Source organism: Globicephala melas, chromosome 9 (assembly GCF_963455315.2).
Source record: "Globicephala melas chromosome 9, mGloMel1.2, whole genome shotgun sequence".
Taxonomy (NCBI): Eukaryota; Metazoa; Chordata; class Mammalia; order Artiodactyla; family Delphinidae; genus Globicephala; species Globicephala melas.
This window is the reverse complement of record NC_083322.1, coordinates 55369414-55385774: the sequence shown is the minus strand read 5'-3', so window position 1 is coordinate 55385774 and position 16361 is coordinate 55369414. Positions and strand designations below refer to the sequence as shown.

Below are 16361 nucleotides of genomic sequence, written 5' to 3'. Positions count from 1 at the left end.
CTAAATTTGTTTTGGAATTACTTTTCTATCCTTTGCTTCTTTCATCTTATAAGCTAGCAAACACCATGTAATTAGGAAGAATCTTCACATATTTGCTGCCACTAATGCTTTCTTGTTGAAGAGATTTTTTTTAAGTTTCTTAGTATTTTCAGTTCCAAGGAAATGGTTTGCTTTTAGAAAAGTTTTTTTCAAGTAACTGAACCCCATTAGAAGAAGAAAACTCAAATCTGATCATGAATAGGTAAGGTAAACACATTAGTTTTTCAACTTAAATTGCCTAGGGCACAATTCCCTGCAATTTTTTGAGTTGATAAGTACTTTTGTAGAATTGAAATGTTGTAAATTAAAAACTACACTATTATAAAAAGTTCATACTATGAAACATACTGAGGATCAAAATGTATTTACAGTAAAAATAATATGTGAACTAACCTCACTACTGAAACCTTTGGTCTAATTTAGGCATAATAAAAAATCATACTTAATAATTTATGCACATTCAATTCTACAAAGTTTAATTCACTATAATACCACATAACATGCACACATGTATGCATATATTTTCTAAAGATCAGGTTTTTTCTTTCCTTTCTCTAACTTGTTATCAATTGCTTTACAGTAATACTTACCCTAATATTCTATTCATTCCATGTCTAGCAGCATAGTGTAATGGCGTATTGTGCTGGTAGGGCTCCCCGTAAGATGTATTTGGATCAAGGGATTCTTTTAGCTGAGGGTTGTTTTCATATATTTGGCAGGCCAGGTTTTCATCACCATTGATGAGTGCTTTACGGAATTTGGTGGTTGTATTTCCCATGTTTTGTTTTGTTTTTTTCTGATAGGTAGTGGCACTTTTTCCTTCCCCCTTCAGCCACTTCTTGAATGCTTCTACAACATGTTTCACATTCTAATGGAGGAAAAAATTATTAAATTAGATTGTGAAAAACTAATTATGAAGCAGTATCCTAAAGAAACAGTATCATAATTAGGAACACTAATAAAATCTAGGAAGCATATGTAAGGGAACAAATTATACTAAATTTACCAAATTTATCTTAATAGGCAAAAAGTCTCAAACTTTTAATGTTACCCCAATTAACTTGTTAAACTATAACATTTTTCCACACAGAAACTGTTAAGGTTTCACAGGCTGCACTTTATACTATAAAAGTTACCTACATATATGTACTTTTCAATTTTCTCCTTCACATAGGCAGGAAATGAGCTTGATTAAATCTATGGATGAATACACTTAAATCCCTGTATAAATTATATATAAATCTGACTCAGCCAATTTGTAGGATAGTGAAAAATGTAGGAAATCTTCCTCATATAAGAACTCCAGAGAAGCAAGAAGAATTACAATCCTGCAGCCTATGGGAAAAAAAGCACATTCACAGAAAGATAGACAAAATGAAAAGGCAGAGGGCTATGTACCAGATGAAAGAACAAGATAAAACCCCACAAAAACAACTAAATGAAGTGGAGACAGGCAACCTTCCAGAAAAAGAATTCAGAATAATGATAGTGAAGGTCATCCAGGACCACAGAAAAAGAATGGAGGCAAAGATCGAGAAGATGCAAGAAATGTTTAACAAAGACCTAGAAGAATTAAAGAACAGAGAAACAGAGATGAATAATACAATAACTGTGAAAACTACACTACAAGGAATCAATAGCAGAATAACTGAGGCAGAACAATGGATAAGTGACCTGGAAGACAGAATGGTGGAATTCACTGCTGCAGACAAGAATGAAGAAAAAATGAAAAGAAAGGAAGACAACCTAACAGACCTATGGGACAACATTAAATGCAGTAACATTCGCATTATAGGGCTACCAGAAGGAGAAGAGAGAGAGAAAGGACCAGAGAAAATATTTGGAGAGATTCTAGTAAAAAACTTCCCTAACATGGGAAAGGAAATAGCCACCCAAGTCCAGGAAGTGCAGAGAGTTCCATACAGGATAAACCCAAGGAGAAACACGCCGAGACACACAGTAATCAAACTGGCAAAAATTAAAGACAAAGAAAGATTATTAAAAGCAGCAAGGGAAAAATGACAAATAACATACAAGGGAACTCCCATAAGATTAACAGCTGATTTCTCAGCAGAAACTCTACAAGCCAGAAGGGAGTGGCATGATACACTTAAAGTGATGAAAGGGAAGAACCTACAACAAAGATTACTCTACCAGGCAAGGATCTCATTCAGATGTGATGGAGAAATCAAAAGCTTTACAGGCAAGCAAAAGCTAACAGAATTCAGCCCCACCAAACCAGCTCTACAACAAATGCTAAAGGAATTTCTCTAAGTGGGAAACACAAGAGAAGAAAAGGAACTACAAAAACAAACCCAAAACAATTAAGAAAATGGTCATAGGAACATACATATCGATATTTACCTTAAACGTGAATGGATTAAATGCTCCAACCAAAAGACACAGGCTTGCTGAATGGATATAAAAACAAGACGATTTATATGCTGTCTACAAGAGACCCACTTCAGACCTAGGGACACATTCAGACTGAAAGTGAGGGGAAGGAAAAAGATATTCCATGCAAATGGAAATCAAAAGAAAGTTGGAGTGCCTATACTCATATCAGATAAAATAGACTTTAAAATAAAGAATGTTACAAGAGATAAGGAAGGACACTACATAATGATCAGGGGATCAATCCAAGAAGAAGATATAACAATTATAAATATAGATGCACCCAACATAGGAGCACCTCAATACGTAAGGCGACTGCTAACAGCTCTAAAAGACGAAATCGACAGTAACATGATAACAGTGGGGAAGTTTAACACCTCACTTACACCAATGGACAGATCATTGAAAATGAAAATAAATAAGAAAACACAAGCTTTAAATGACACAATAGACCAGACAGATTTAACTGATATTTATAGGACATTCCATCCAAAAACAGCAGATTACACTTTCTTCTCAAGTGCGCATGGATCATTCTCCAGGATAGATCACAACTGGGGCCACAAATCAAGCCTCAGTAAATTTAAGAAACTTGAAATCATATCAAGCATCTTTTCTGACCACAACGCTATGAGATCAGAAATGAATTACAGGGAAGAAAACGTAAAAAACGTAAACGCATGGAGGCTAAGCAATATATTACTAAATAACCAAGAGATCACTGAAGAAATCAAAGAGTAAATCAAAAAATACCTAGAGGCAAATGACAATGAAAACACGATGATCCAAAACCTATAGGATGCAGCAAAAGCAGTTCTAAGAGGGAAGTCTATAACTATACAAGCCTACCTCAAAAACAAGTAAAATCTCAAATAAACAACCTAACTTTACACCTAAAGGAACTAGATAAAGAAGAACAAACAAAACCCAAAGTTAGCAGAAGGAAAGAAATCATAAAGATCAGAGCAGAAATAAATGAAACAGAAACAAAGTAAACAATAGCAAAGATCAATAAAACTAAAAGCTGGTGCTTTGAAAAGATAAACAAAATTGATAAACCATTAGCCAGACTCATCAAGAAAAAGAGGGAGAGGACTGAAGTCAATAAAATTAGAAATGAAAAAGGAGAAGTTACAACAGACACTGCAGAAATACAAAGCATCCTAAAGACTACCACAAGCAACTCTATGCCAATAAAATGGACAACCTGGAAGAAATGGACAAATTTTTACAAAGGTATAACCTTCCAAGACTGAACCAGAAAGAAACAGAAAATATGAAGAGACCAATCACAAGTAATGAAATTGAAACTGTGATTAAAAATCTTGCAGCAAACAAAAGTACAGGACCAGACGGCTTCACAGGTGAATTCTATCAAACATTTAGAGAAGAGCTAACACCCATCCTTCTCAAACTCTTCCAAAAAACTGCAGAGGAAGGAACACTCCCAAACTCATTCTATGAGGCCACCATCACCTTGATACCAAAACCAGACAAAGATACTACAAAAAAAGAATTACAGACCAATGTCACTGACGAATATAGATGCAAAAATGCTCAAGAAAATACTAGCAAACAGAATTCAACAACACGTTAAAAGGATCATACACCATGATCAAGTGGGATTTATCCCAGGGATGCAAGGATTCTTCAATATATGCAAATCAATCAATGAGATAAAACATATTAACAAATTGAAGAATAAAACCATATGATCATCTCAATAGACGTAGAAAAAGCTTTTGACAAAATTCTACACCAGCTGATGGTAAAAACTCTCCAGACAGTGGGCATAGAGGGAACCTACCTCAACATAATAAAGGCCATATATGACAAACCCACAGCAAACATCATTCTCAATGGTGAAAAACTGAAAGCATTTCCTCTAAGATCAGGAACAAGACAAAGATGTCTACTTTTGCCACTATTATTCAACATAGTTTTGGAAGTCCTAGCCACAGCAATCAGAAAAGAAAAGAAATAAAAGGAATACAAATTGGAAAAGAAGAAGTAAAACTGTCACTGTTTGCAGATGACATGATACTATACATAGAGAGTCCTGAAAATGCCACCAGTAAACTACTAGAGCTAATCAATGAATTTGGTAAAGTTGCAGGATACAAAATTAATGCACAGAAATCTCTTGCATTCATATACACTAATGATGAAAAATCTGAAAGAGAAATTAAGGAAACACTCCCGTTTACCATTGCAACAAAAAGAATAAAATACCTAGGAATAAACTTACCTAGGGAGACAAAAGACCTGTATGCAGAAAACTATAAGACACTGATGAAAGAAATTAAAGATGATACCAACAGATGGAGATATATACCACGTTCTTGGATTGGAAGAATCAATGAAAATGACTATACTACCCAAAGTAATCTAGAGGTTCAACGAAATCCCTATCAAATTACCAATGGCATTTTTTACAGAACTAGAACTAAAAACCTTAAAATTTGTATGGAGACATAAAAGACCCTGAACAGCCAAAACAGTCTTGAGGGAAAAAAACGCAGCTGGAGGAATCAGACTCCCTGACTTCAGAGTATACTATAAAGCTACAGTAATCAAGACAATATGGTACTGGTACAAAAACAGAAACATAGATCAATGGAACAAGATAGGAAGCCCAGAGATAAACCCATGCACCTATGGTCAACTAATTTATGACAAAGGAGGCAAGGATATACAATGGAGAAAAGACAGTCTCTTCAATAAGTGGTGCTGGGAAAAGTGGACAGCTACATATAAAAGAATGAAATTAGAACACTCCCTAACACCGTACACAAAAATAAACTCAAAATGGATTAGAGACCTAAATGTAAGACCAGACACTATAAAACTCTTAGAGGAAAACATAGGAAGAACACTGTTTGATGTAAATCAGAGCAAGATCTTTTTTGATCCACCTTGTAGAGTAATGGAAATAAAAACAAAAATAAACAAATGGGGCCTAATGAAACTTCAAGGCTTTTGCACCGCAAAGGAAACCATAAACAAGACGAAAAGACAACCCTCAGAATGGGAGAAAATATTTGCAAACGAATCATTCAACAAAGGATTAATCTCCAAAATATATAAACAGCTCATGCAGCTCAATATTAAAAAAACAAGCAACCCAATCCAAAAATGGGCAGAAGACCTAAATAGACATTTCTCCAAAGAAGATATACACATGGCCAAGAAGCACATGAAAAGCTGCTCAACATCACTAATTATTATAGAAATGCAAATCAAAACCACAATGAGGTATCACCTCACACCAGTTAGAATGGGCATCATCAGAAAATCTACAAACAACAAATGCTGGAGAGGGTGTGGAGAAAAGGGAAACCTCTTGCACTGTTGGTGGGAATGTATATTGATACAGCCACTATGGAGAACAGTATGGATGTTCCTTAAAAAACTAAAAATAGAATTACCATACGATCCACCAATCCTACTACTGGGCATATACCCAGAGAAAACTGTAATTCAAAAAGACACATGCACCCCAATGTTCATTGCAGCACTATTTACAATAGCCAGGTCATGGAAGCAACCTAAATGCCCATCGAAAGACGAATGGTTAAAGATGTGGTACATATATATAATGGAATATTACTCAGCCATATAAAGGAATGAAACTGGGTCATTTGTTGAGACGTGGATGGATTTAGAGTGTCTTACAGAGTGAAGTAAGTCAGAAAGAGAAAAACAAATATCATATATTAACACATATATGTGGAACCTAGAAAAATGGTACAGATGAACTGGTTTGCAGGGCAGAAATTGAGACACAGATACAGAGAACAAACATATGGACACCAAGTGGGGAAAGCAGCAGGGGGATGGGGGTGGTGGTCTGATGAATTGGGCGATTGGGATTGTCATGTATACACTGATGTGTATAAAACTGATGACTAATAAGAACCTGCTGTATAAAAAAATAAATAAAATTAAATTTAAAAATTAAAAAAAAAGGAACTCCAGAATGTGTTAAATTACAGTAAAGGAAAAGTGAAACTGCTCAGTACTTACTTATAAGAGCCTCAGAGAAAAGATTTTTAAAATGTAAATATATAGTAGGACTACAAAACTCACAGCAAACGAATACAAGTGATTATAACTAATTATACACAGAACTATGGAAACAGTGATTATTCTACCACAATACTATTAAACTTATTTCCTTCTACTGTAAGTAATTCAAAACAAGGTTGAAAACATGAAATGTTTATGCCTACTATGTTTGGAAAGAGGTTATGATAAAGATCATACGGGTATTTACTAACTGAAGCAATGTGAGGTCGGTGGGGGAAGAAGGACATGGAAACAATCATTGAACTTGGAGTCTGAAATCTCGTATTTACCTACACTAGCTGTGTAATTGTAATTACCCTCCAAAAGCCTCAGATTCCTATGTGTACAGTAAAAGAAAACAAACATTTCTTAAGGACGACAGTAAGGATTATTAAGAAACTTTAAGTAGCTACCACAGCCCTTGGCTAATGTGCTTAATAAATGCTAGTTTTGTTCCATTTCAATAAATGTTTCTGAATCTACTCTTGAACCATTATCAAAATTAATGACAATGGAAACAGCTTATGCAAAGGCAGGTATGAAATAAAAGGCTTATTCAATTGGTGAGTATGGTGGAGTTTAGGGTCTCTTGGGCTGTACTAACAGGAGATAAAACTGAAGATAGGTTGGGGTCAGACTAAGAAATGTATACTTTAAGTTGTAAAGAACAGATAATTAAAGCCTTTTATGCAGGGCAGTTATATGCTTTAGAATATTAGCTATTGTGACACTGTAGAAGATAGACTAGAGGCAGAAACACTTAGAGGCAGAATACAAAAGTCTATCACGTTACCCAATTAACTCGCTGGCAGGCTAGACATTAAAACATAGCTTTAAAAAAAAAAGTTGAAAATAATATGTACTTGTTCAACACAAGTGTTGCACAGGGTTGCAACAGTTTCAACAGAATACAATTTAAAGGACCAAAAAACAGATGAGTTGTTTTTGAAGCTTCCTATAAAACGGAAGCTCTCAACCTTGGCTGTACATTTAATAACCTGGAAAACTTCAAAGAATCCCATTGTCCAGGCTATAACTCAGACCAATGAAATAAGAATCTCTTAGGGGGTGGTCACAAGCACTGGTATTTAAGCTCTTTGGGTGATTTCAATGTGCATACACCACCGTTTAAAAAGCTCCTGGATGGGCTCCCCTGGTGGCGCAGTGGTTGAGAGTCCGCCTGCCGATGCGGGGGACATGGGTTCGTGCCCCGGTCCGGGAGGATCCCACATGCCGCGGAGCGGCTGGGCCCGTGAGCCATGGCTGCTGAGCCTGTGCGTCCGGAGCCTGTGCTCCGCAACGGGAGAGGCCACAACAGTGAGAGGCCCGCATACAGCAAAAAAAAAAAAAAAAAAAAAAAAAAAGCTCCTGGATCCCTCTAGCTAAATGGTCACATCAGAGTATGGAGATGAAGGTGAGCAGGCAAGGTAAGACATCTGCTAAGCCTGTTTTAGAGATAGGCGTTAACTACCTATTTAAGACAGCAGCACATTTTCTGGTTCATATCTATACTTAATGAGGTCATTACTTGGGTCTTTTAAGGGTTCTTTGTTATCGATTTCTCACTTTAAATATGCAAATACAATGCATAGTAGAGACTTTTGACAATATGGATAAAGAAAAAGGACAAAGAACTCATAGTCTATTTACTAACCACTGGTAGCATTTGATAAGTACTCATCCTATTTATAACGTATGTAAATATGTTTGTATACATATGTACAGTATAAATATTTATATACATAAATTAGATCATACTACATAATTATAAATTTTTTATTTAATTTTTCAGAGGGCTGCTGAATCTTTAATCTAAACTACTACTCCTTTATCATCTCGAATATTGAATGAGGAGCAAATCCCTTCTACACTCTATGCTTATCACAATATACTACAACCACTTTGGGGATTTTCTTAGCAACAGCCTAGATTTTATTTTTTACTTTTGTTTTTCATAGAACCTAGGAGCCTTGTGTTTATTCTCAGTGAAATCATCTGTACTTTTGTTGCACTGCCTTAAGCATTTTACGGGTTTATTATTCTTAATGAGAACTCTAGTTTATTATATGAATATATTTTAATCTATAACCAAAAATAAAGGATATCATGTGGGTTCTAAAGGGTCTTTCCTAAGGATTTGGATACTTTCACTTGTTTTGGTCTTATCTTTCATCTCTGATAGAATGTAGCTCAAATTATGAACATTGTTAGAGTATTGGATTAGATTGATAACATGCTTTCCTTGATTTACATTAATCCTTTAGTGAAATGTTCTGTAAGAAAATAATTTCTACCCAAGATGTGAAAAAAGAAACATCTAAGAAGGCAATAATATCTTGGGATGGTTACTTATAATATTAAGAATACTTAAAAAATCAATAAAACTCTAAATGTGCATTAAATATGACTGTCACATGTTGAAAAGCATAATGGTATCTAGAAACTTTTTTGTGGTTCTCAGTTATTTTCAAGTCTGTTTCATTTTTAAAATATGAGTGTAATAGTCCTGAAAGGTGCCAGGAAAGGCATTAAAACATTCACAGCTCCATTCCCTCTCAGATTTATTCTCACAAGTCTTGCCTAGAATTTGCCAGATGTGTCCTTTCACTTTTTCATAGCCACAGCTAGCACAGCCTGAAGTGACTGTTCCCTCTTTGTTTGAATCAAACACTTCAAACTCCAAGATAAATCTATGTATAGAGCTTTATGAAGCAAATGACAGCCTATCAAAGAGGCAAAAATAATTCATTATTCTGGGCTTCTAAAATCTAGGCAAAGTCTCAACATCTTTGACTAGCAAAGCACAGCACTTGATAAGTATCTAATGAAAAAGTAAGAAAAATGTAACTTGTCAACAGACTCCAGAAAACTTTCCCTAATTTCCTGAATAACTTTTAATGTGAAGGGCTCTATAATTTTTACTTTAAATCTTTGTCTCTCAACCTGTCCATTCATAGGTTAATAATCTACATCAAAAACTCAAGTGCACTTAAATTAATAAACTACTCCCAGGAATCTTTTATAGAAGATGAAGTTCTTCAGAAATAAATAACCAACTCCTAATGTAATTTATCATTTTCCACAAAAGTAAATTACTTTTAAAGTCATTATTATGGACTGAAGGTTGATCTCAACAAAATTATTGGCTCCCACTCTTTGTTTAACTGGTATTAAAGATAGCCTTTAGAAATATGATGTCAAACTGGTGAGTCTACTGAGGAATCTTACATCTACTTGTAAAGTTACTTACTGTAGCAGCTGGTCTCTATGCACCTCTGCCCCCCTAACATATGCCCCTTGATGTTAACCCTATTACTATAAAAGATTTAAAAATTTTAAGCCATATTATAGTTTATTATAAACAAAAACCTCTCTTTGAGTGCAAACATGAATTAACACAATTGGAGGTATAGTTTAAATGTCACATATACTATTGAAGTGTTAGCTTATATCCACAAAAAAAAAAAAACAAAGAATAACAAAAACAATTTAAACTTATTGTAACAAGAAAACTGAAATGTTATAAAAGTATTGATTTTTCATTAATTATAATGCATAGAATCATAGAAACAGAAACGACATTTAAATCATCCCAGCCTATCTTTCCAAATTTAATACTAAAAGATTTTGAACATTCATGGCTTGTTGTTTGCCTTCATCATTATATTTTGGGAAATCTACTTTATTCCTCTTGTTGAAGTTGAATGCTTCAGTAGGACTGAAATATATATTACTGAATGTACACTCAGTTCACAGCACCTCTAAACAATGTATGGTTTAGTGCAGGTGTCAGCAAACTTTTTCTGTAAAAGGCCAGATAGGAAATATTAAAATATTTACTTAGTGAATCATTTGTCTTCAATGAGCCATATGATCTCTGTCATAACTACTCAACTCTGCTGCTGCAGCTTGAACGCTATAGGCAACATGTAATAGTAGAATGGGTGTGGTTGTGTTCTAATAAATTTTGTTTACAAAAATAAGACCTAGGATTGAGCCGACGGGATGTAGTTCGCCAACCCCTGATTTGGTGGAAGGAACACAGTGTAGTAGAACAATCTGGGCTGGAATCCCACATCTACTACTCCTTAGTGCTAACACAAATCATTTAACCTCTCTGTACCTCAATTTTTTCATCTGTAAAAAAGGGATAAGGCCACCTACCTTGCAGAATTGTCATGATTATCTAGGTAAAGTATGTAATACAGTGCATAGCAGGTACTCAATAAACTTTATCTCCCTTCTCCTATCAGGATCTGCAAGCCATTGGAAAAGAGTTAGTCGCTGCCTTTAAAGAACTCAATACTCATTCTTTTCAAAGGACAGTGACACCTTAAGAAAAATGTCACCAACTCCATGTTCTACACCAGGAAAATATATAACTGGTAGTCTAGACTTCATCATTTATTAGGTGTCTGACCTCTGGCAAGTTAAAAACTATATATTTTTTCAACAGTCTTCTGAATCAAAGTTAATTCCACTTTCGCTATTTTTCTAGGTCACTACCATTATTAACAAAGGTCTCTTCAATGTAATTGCCCTTATAAATATTAAGTGAAAGGGACATAGAATTGAGTACAAAGCTGGAGCAGGAGACAGAATCTCACACTGGAGGTATATGGAAAACACACACACACACACACACACACACACACACTCACACACACACCCCTATCTAAGGCAAGGAGCAAGAGGTCTTAGTCCAAAATGTTGCTAAAAATGAAGTATGGTTAAGAGATTTGGGGATTAGCTTGCCTAATTGCATATTAAATTGAAGTCAAGTGTGGCTTTAATCTTGGTGGCTTCCTGCAAGAAGTTCATGAACATCCATATTCTACAGGAAAATTTATGAGTATTAGAGAATACTACAAAAATGATCTGAGCTAAGAAAAGTCTTTTAACAAAGAAAGGAAATTCCCTGTAATATGCATTCCAGAAATAAAATTCACTTTGCTGTTTTTACAATACCTTAATATGGCAGTATTCAAAATAAAATGGCTACACAAACACAAAAATATAATCATGACAATACTAGAAAACTCACTGTGGCAGTTTGGCTGCCTGAGGTTTCTGAGCCACCAAGGAAACAGATAATCCAACAAATTCTGGCTGCTATTGGATACCTTTTATATCTATATAGCTTTCACAGTGTGGAAAAGGATGCTGCAGTTAGTAAAGAAAGAAATGAAAATAGCTGCAAAGGGCAGCAACTGACTGCCTCTTTTTGCCAAACTAGCAGATGAACACTGAAAATAGCTAGCATGAGGTCCACAAGTGGAAAACAGTCCAAACATGGGATGCAACCACCGTATGAAACATCACTCTTAATTTTCTATTTCCTATTAAAACATAATTATCTGCAATGATCATAAGACTCAGAACTCTCCACTAGTAAAATTTTCAAATAGCTAAAATTTTTCTTAGGCAATATTCAGCTTTCATACACTGGTCTTTACAACTACTCAAAATGTTATGTGTTATACTTTAATTCCTTAACAACTGCTTTTCATACTTTGAATTCAGAATTTCATACAGAACTGGAAATTAACATTTCAGCCTCTAATGCTATGGTGGTGTCAGCAAAGAGTTTAATTTCAGCAACTTTGGCATATCTGGTTATTCAGCAGTGTCTGCCTTCATAATTTTTGAATACTATATTGTCCTTACTTCATAAATAATAAGTAAAAATGTTAAATTGGAAGTGTTTTATCTTGGTATTAGGAAGTCAAAGTCTTAAAGTCGATGCAGTTGAGAAAAAGATGAAATTACTTATGCCTCAAACTGAGGCTCCCTAAACTTAAATCAACTCTACATTCAATTGAAAAATAAAGATAAAAAAGACACACCACTTATAAAAGGTTAGAAATTTGTATACAAATATTCTTTTAAGAGATAATAATCAGGAGGCGGAAACAAGAAGGCGGAGTAGGACTTGAGCTCACCTCATCTCATGAAAACACTAAAATCACAACTAATTGCTGAAGCATCGGGAAAAAAAAGGCTGGAACCTACCTAAAAAGATATCCTACTTCCAAACACAAAGAAGCCACAATGAGATGGTAGGAGGGGCATTTTCGCAATATAATCAAATCGTGACCCATAAACCGGAAAATAACTGCATCACAGGGGTTCTCCTACAGTAGAACCTATGTCAGGCTCCCCAGCCCGGGGGTGTGGCATCAGAAGGAGGAGCCCCAGAGCATTTGGCTTTGATGGCCAGCAGGACTTGAGTACAGGAGCTCCACAGGACTGGGGGAAACATAGAGACTCTACTCTTGGAGGGCGTACACAAGGATTCACATGCACTGGGACCCAGGGCAAAGCAGTGACTCCATAGAAGCCTCGGCCAGGCCTACCTGTGTGTCTTGGAGGGTCTCCTGGGGAGGTGTGGAGTCGGCTGTAGCTCACTGGGGGGACAAGGACACTTGTGGCAGAGGCCCAAGGGAATATATACTGCTGTGAGCTCTACTGGAGGTCGGCATTTTGGCACCAAGACCTGGCCCCACGCAACAGCCTGCAGGCTCCAGTGGTGGGACACCTCAGGCCAAACAACCAACGTGGTGGAAATAGAGCCCCACCCATCAGCAGATAGGCTGCCTAAAGTCATCCTGAGTCCGCAGCTGCCTCTAAACGCACAACTTGACACAGCCCTGCCCACCAGAGGGACAGGACCCAGCTCCAACTGCCAGGGGGCAGGCACAAGTCCCTCCCACAAGGAGGGCTGCACAAGCCTCTGAACCAACCTCACCCAAGAGAGGGTAGATGCCAGAAGCAAGAGGAACTACAATCCTGCAGCCTGTGGAACGTAGACCACAAATACATAATGTTAGACAAAATGAGATGGCAGAGAAAGATGTTCCAGACCAAGAACAATATAAAACCCCAGAAGTACTAAGTGAAGTGAAGATAGGCAATCTACCTGAAAGTAAACTCAGAGTAATGACAGCAAAGATGATCCAAGATCTAGGAAAAAGAATGGAGGCACAGACTGAGAAAATACAAGAAATGTTTAACAAAGAATTATAAAGAACAACTAAATAGAGTCGAACAATACAGTAACCGAAATAAAAAACACACTAGGGGCTTCCCTGGTGGCGCAGTGGTTGAGAGTCCGCCTGCCGATGTAGGGGACACGGGTTCGTGCCCCAGTCCGGGAGGATCCCACATGCCGCGGAGCGGCTGGGCCCGTGAGCCGTGGCCGCTGAGCCTGTGCGTCCGGAGCCTGTGCTCCGCAATGGGAGAGGCCACAACGGTGAGAGGCCCGCGTACTGGGAAAGAAAAAAAAAAAAAAACACTAGAAGGAATCAATTGAATAAATGAGGCAGAAGAATGAACAAGTGAGCTGGAAGACAGATTGGTGGAAATCACTGATGTGGAGCAGAATAAAGAAAAAAGATCGAAAACAAATGAGGACAGTCTAAGGGACCTGTGGGACAACATTAAAAGCACCAACATTCGCACTATATAGGTCCCCAAAGGAAAAGAGACAGAGAAAGGGCCTAAGAAAATATTTAAAGAGATAACAGCCAAAAACATTCCTAACATGGGAATGGACACTCACTCAAGTCCAGGAAGCGCAGAGTCCCATACAGGATAAACCCAAGGAGGACCACGCCGAGACACATATTAATCAAGTTGTTAAAAATTAAAGACAAAGCAAAAATATTAAAAGCAACAAGGGAAAAGCAACAAATAACTTACAAAGAAATCCCCATATGGTAATCAGCTGATTTTTCAGCAGAAACTCTGCAGGCAGGCATGGAGTGATATGATATATTTAAAGTGATGAAAGGGAAAAACCTACAACCAAGAATATGCTACCCAGAGAGGCTCTCATTCAGATTTGACAGAGAAAGCAAAAGCTTTACAGACAAGCAAAAGCAGAGAGAATTTAGCACCACCAAACCAGCTTTACAACAAATGCTAAAGGAACTTCCTAGGCCAGGGGTCCCCAACCCCAAGTCCATGGACAGATACCGGGCGGCGGCCTGTTAGGAACCAGGCCGCACAGCAGGAGATGAGGGGTGGGCGAGCAAGCAAAGCTTCATCTGCCACTCCCCATCGCTCACATTACCACCTGAAACACTGCTTGCGTTACCACCTGAACCAGGCCCCTCATCGCCCACATTACCGCCTGAACCATCTCCCCTCCCCCATCCGTCGAAAAACTGTCTTCCACAAAACTGGTCCCTGGTGCCAAAAAGGTTGGGGACTGCTACTCTAGGCAGAAAAGGTCACAACTAAAAACAAGAAAGAGACACATGGGCAAGTTCATGCGTACAGGCAAACATACAGTAAAGATAGGAAATCACCCACACACAAATATGATATCCAAACCAGCAATGCAATCATGAGGACTGTACAAATGCAGGATATTGGAAATATACTGGCAATTAAGAGACCAGCAACTTAAAACAATCTTGTACATATACAGACTACTATATCAAAAAGAAAAGATCAATGAAACTAAAAGCTGGTTCTTAAAGAAGATAAACAGAATTGATAAACCTTTAGCCAGACTCATCAAGAAAAAAGGGAGAGGGACTTTCCTGGCGGTCCAGTGGTTAAGATTCTGCACTTCCACTCCATGGGGCTCGGGTTCGATCCCAGGTCAGGGAAGTAAGATTCCACATGCTGTGTGATGGGGCCAAAAAATTTTAAAAATAAATAAAAATAAAATAAAATAAATGTTTTAAAAAGGGGGAGGGCTCAAATCAATAAAATTAGAAAAGAAAAAGAAGTTACAATGGACACCACAGAAATACAAAGGAATATAAGAGACTACTACAAATCAACTATACACCAATAAAATGGACAACCTAGAGGGAAATGGACAAATTCTTAGAAAGGTACAATCTTCCAAGACTGAACCAGGAAGAAATAGAAAATATTAACAGACCAATCACAAGCACTGAAATTGAAACTGTGGTTTAAAAACTTCCAACAAAAAAAAGTCCAGGACCAGATGGCTTCACAGGCGAATTCTATAAACCATTTAGAGAAGAGCTAACACCTATCCTTCTCAAGCTCTTCCAAAAAATTGCTGAGGAAGGAACACTCCAAAACTCATTCTATGAGGCCACCATCACCCTGATACCAAAACCAAAGATATCACAAAAAAAGAAAATACAGGTCATTATCGCTGATGAACATGGATGCAATAATCCGCAACAAAATACTAGCAAACCAAAACCAACAATACATTAAAAGGATCATACACCATGATCTGGCAGATATATCTCAGGGATGTTTGGATTTTTCAGTATCTGCAAATCAATCAATGTAATATACCACATTAACAACTGAAAAATAAAAACCATGTGATCACCTCATTGGATGCAGAAAAAGCTTTTGACAAAATTCAACACCCATTTATAATTAAAAAAACTCTCCAGAAAGTGGGCACAGAGGGAACCTACCTCAAAATAAAAAAGGCAATATATATGACAAACCCACAGCTAACATCATACTCAATGATAAAAGCTGAAAGCATTTCCTCTAAGATCAGGAACAAGACAAGGTTGCCCACTCTTGCCACTTTTATTCAACATAATTTCGGAAGTCCTAGCCATGGCAATCAGAGAAGAAAAAGAAATAGAAGGAATCCAAATTGGAAAAGAAGAAGTAAAACTGTCACTGTTTGCAGAAGACATGATACTATACATAGAAAATTCTAAAGAGACTACCAGAAAACTACTAGAGCTTATCAATGAATCTGGTAAAGTTGCAGGATGCAAAATTAATACATAGAAACCTCTTGCATTTCTGTACACTAACAATGAAAGAACAGAAAGAGAACTTAAGGAAACAATCCCACTCACCATTGCATCAAAAAGAATAAAATACCTAGGAATACATAT

General features: G+C 36.9%; 1 protein-coding gene across 6 annotated transcripts in view; it reads right to left on the bottom strand.

Annotated features, from left to right (window-relative positions):
* Positions 1-16361, bottom strand: part of ANKIB1 (ankyrin repeat and IBR domain containing 1) — a 159253-nt gene that overhangs the window by 87213 nt on the left and 55679 nt on the right. For 5 of the 6 annotated variants that reach the window (XM_030857290.2, XM_070046339.1, XM_070046338.1 and 2 more), the window contains one exon: positions 630-907. The exons of the other annotated variant lie outside the window; for it this stretch is intronic. In XM_030857290.2, coding sequence (XP_030713150.1) covers positions 630-817 — 188 coding nt within the window. In that variant the 5' untranslated portion in view covers positions 818-907. The remainder of the gene's footprint in view (positions 1-629; positions 908-16361) is intronic. 6 annotated transcript variants of the gene reach the window in all.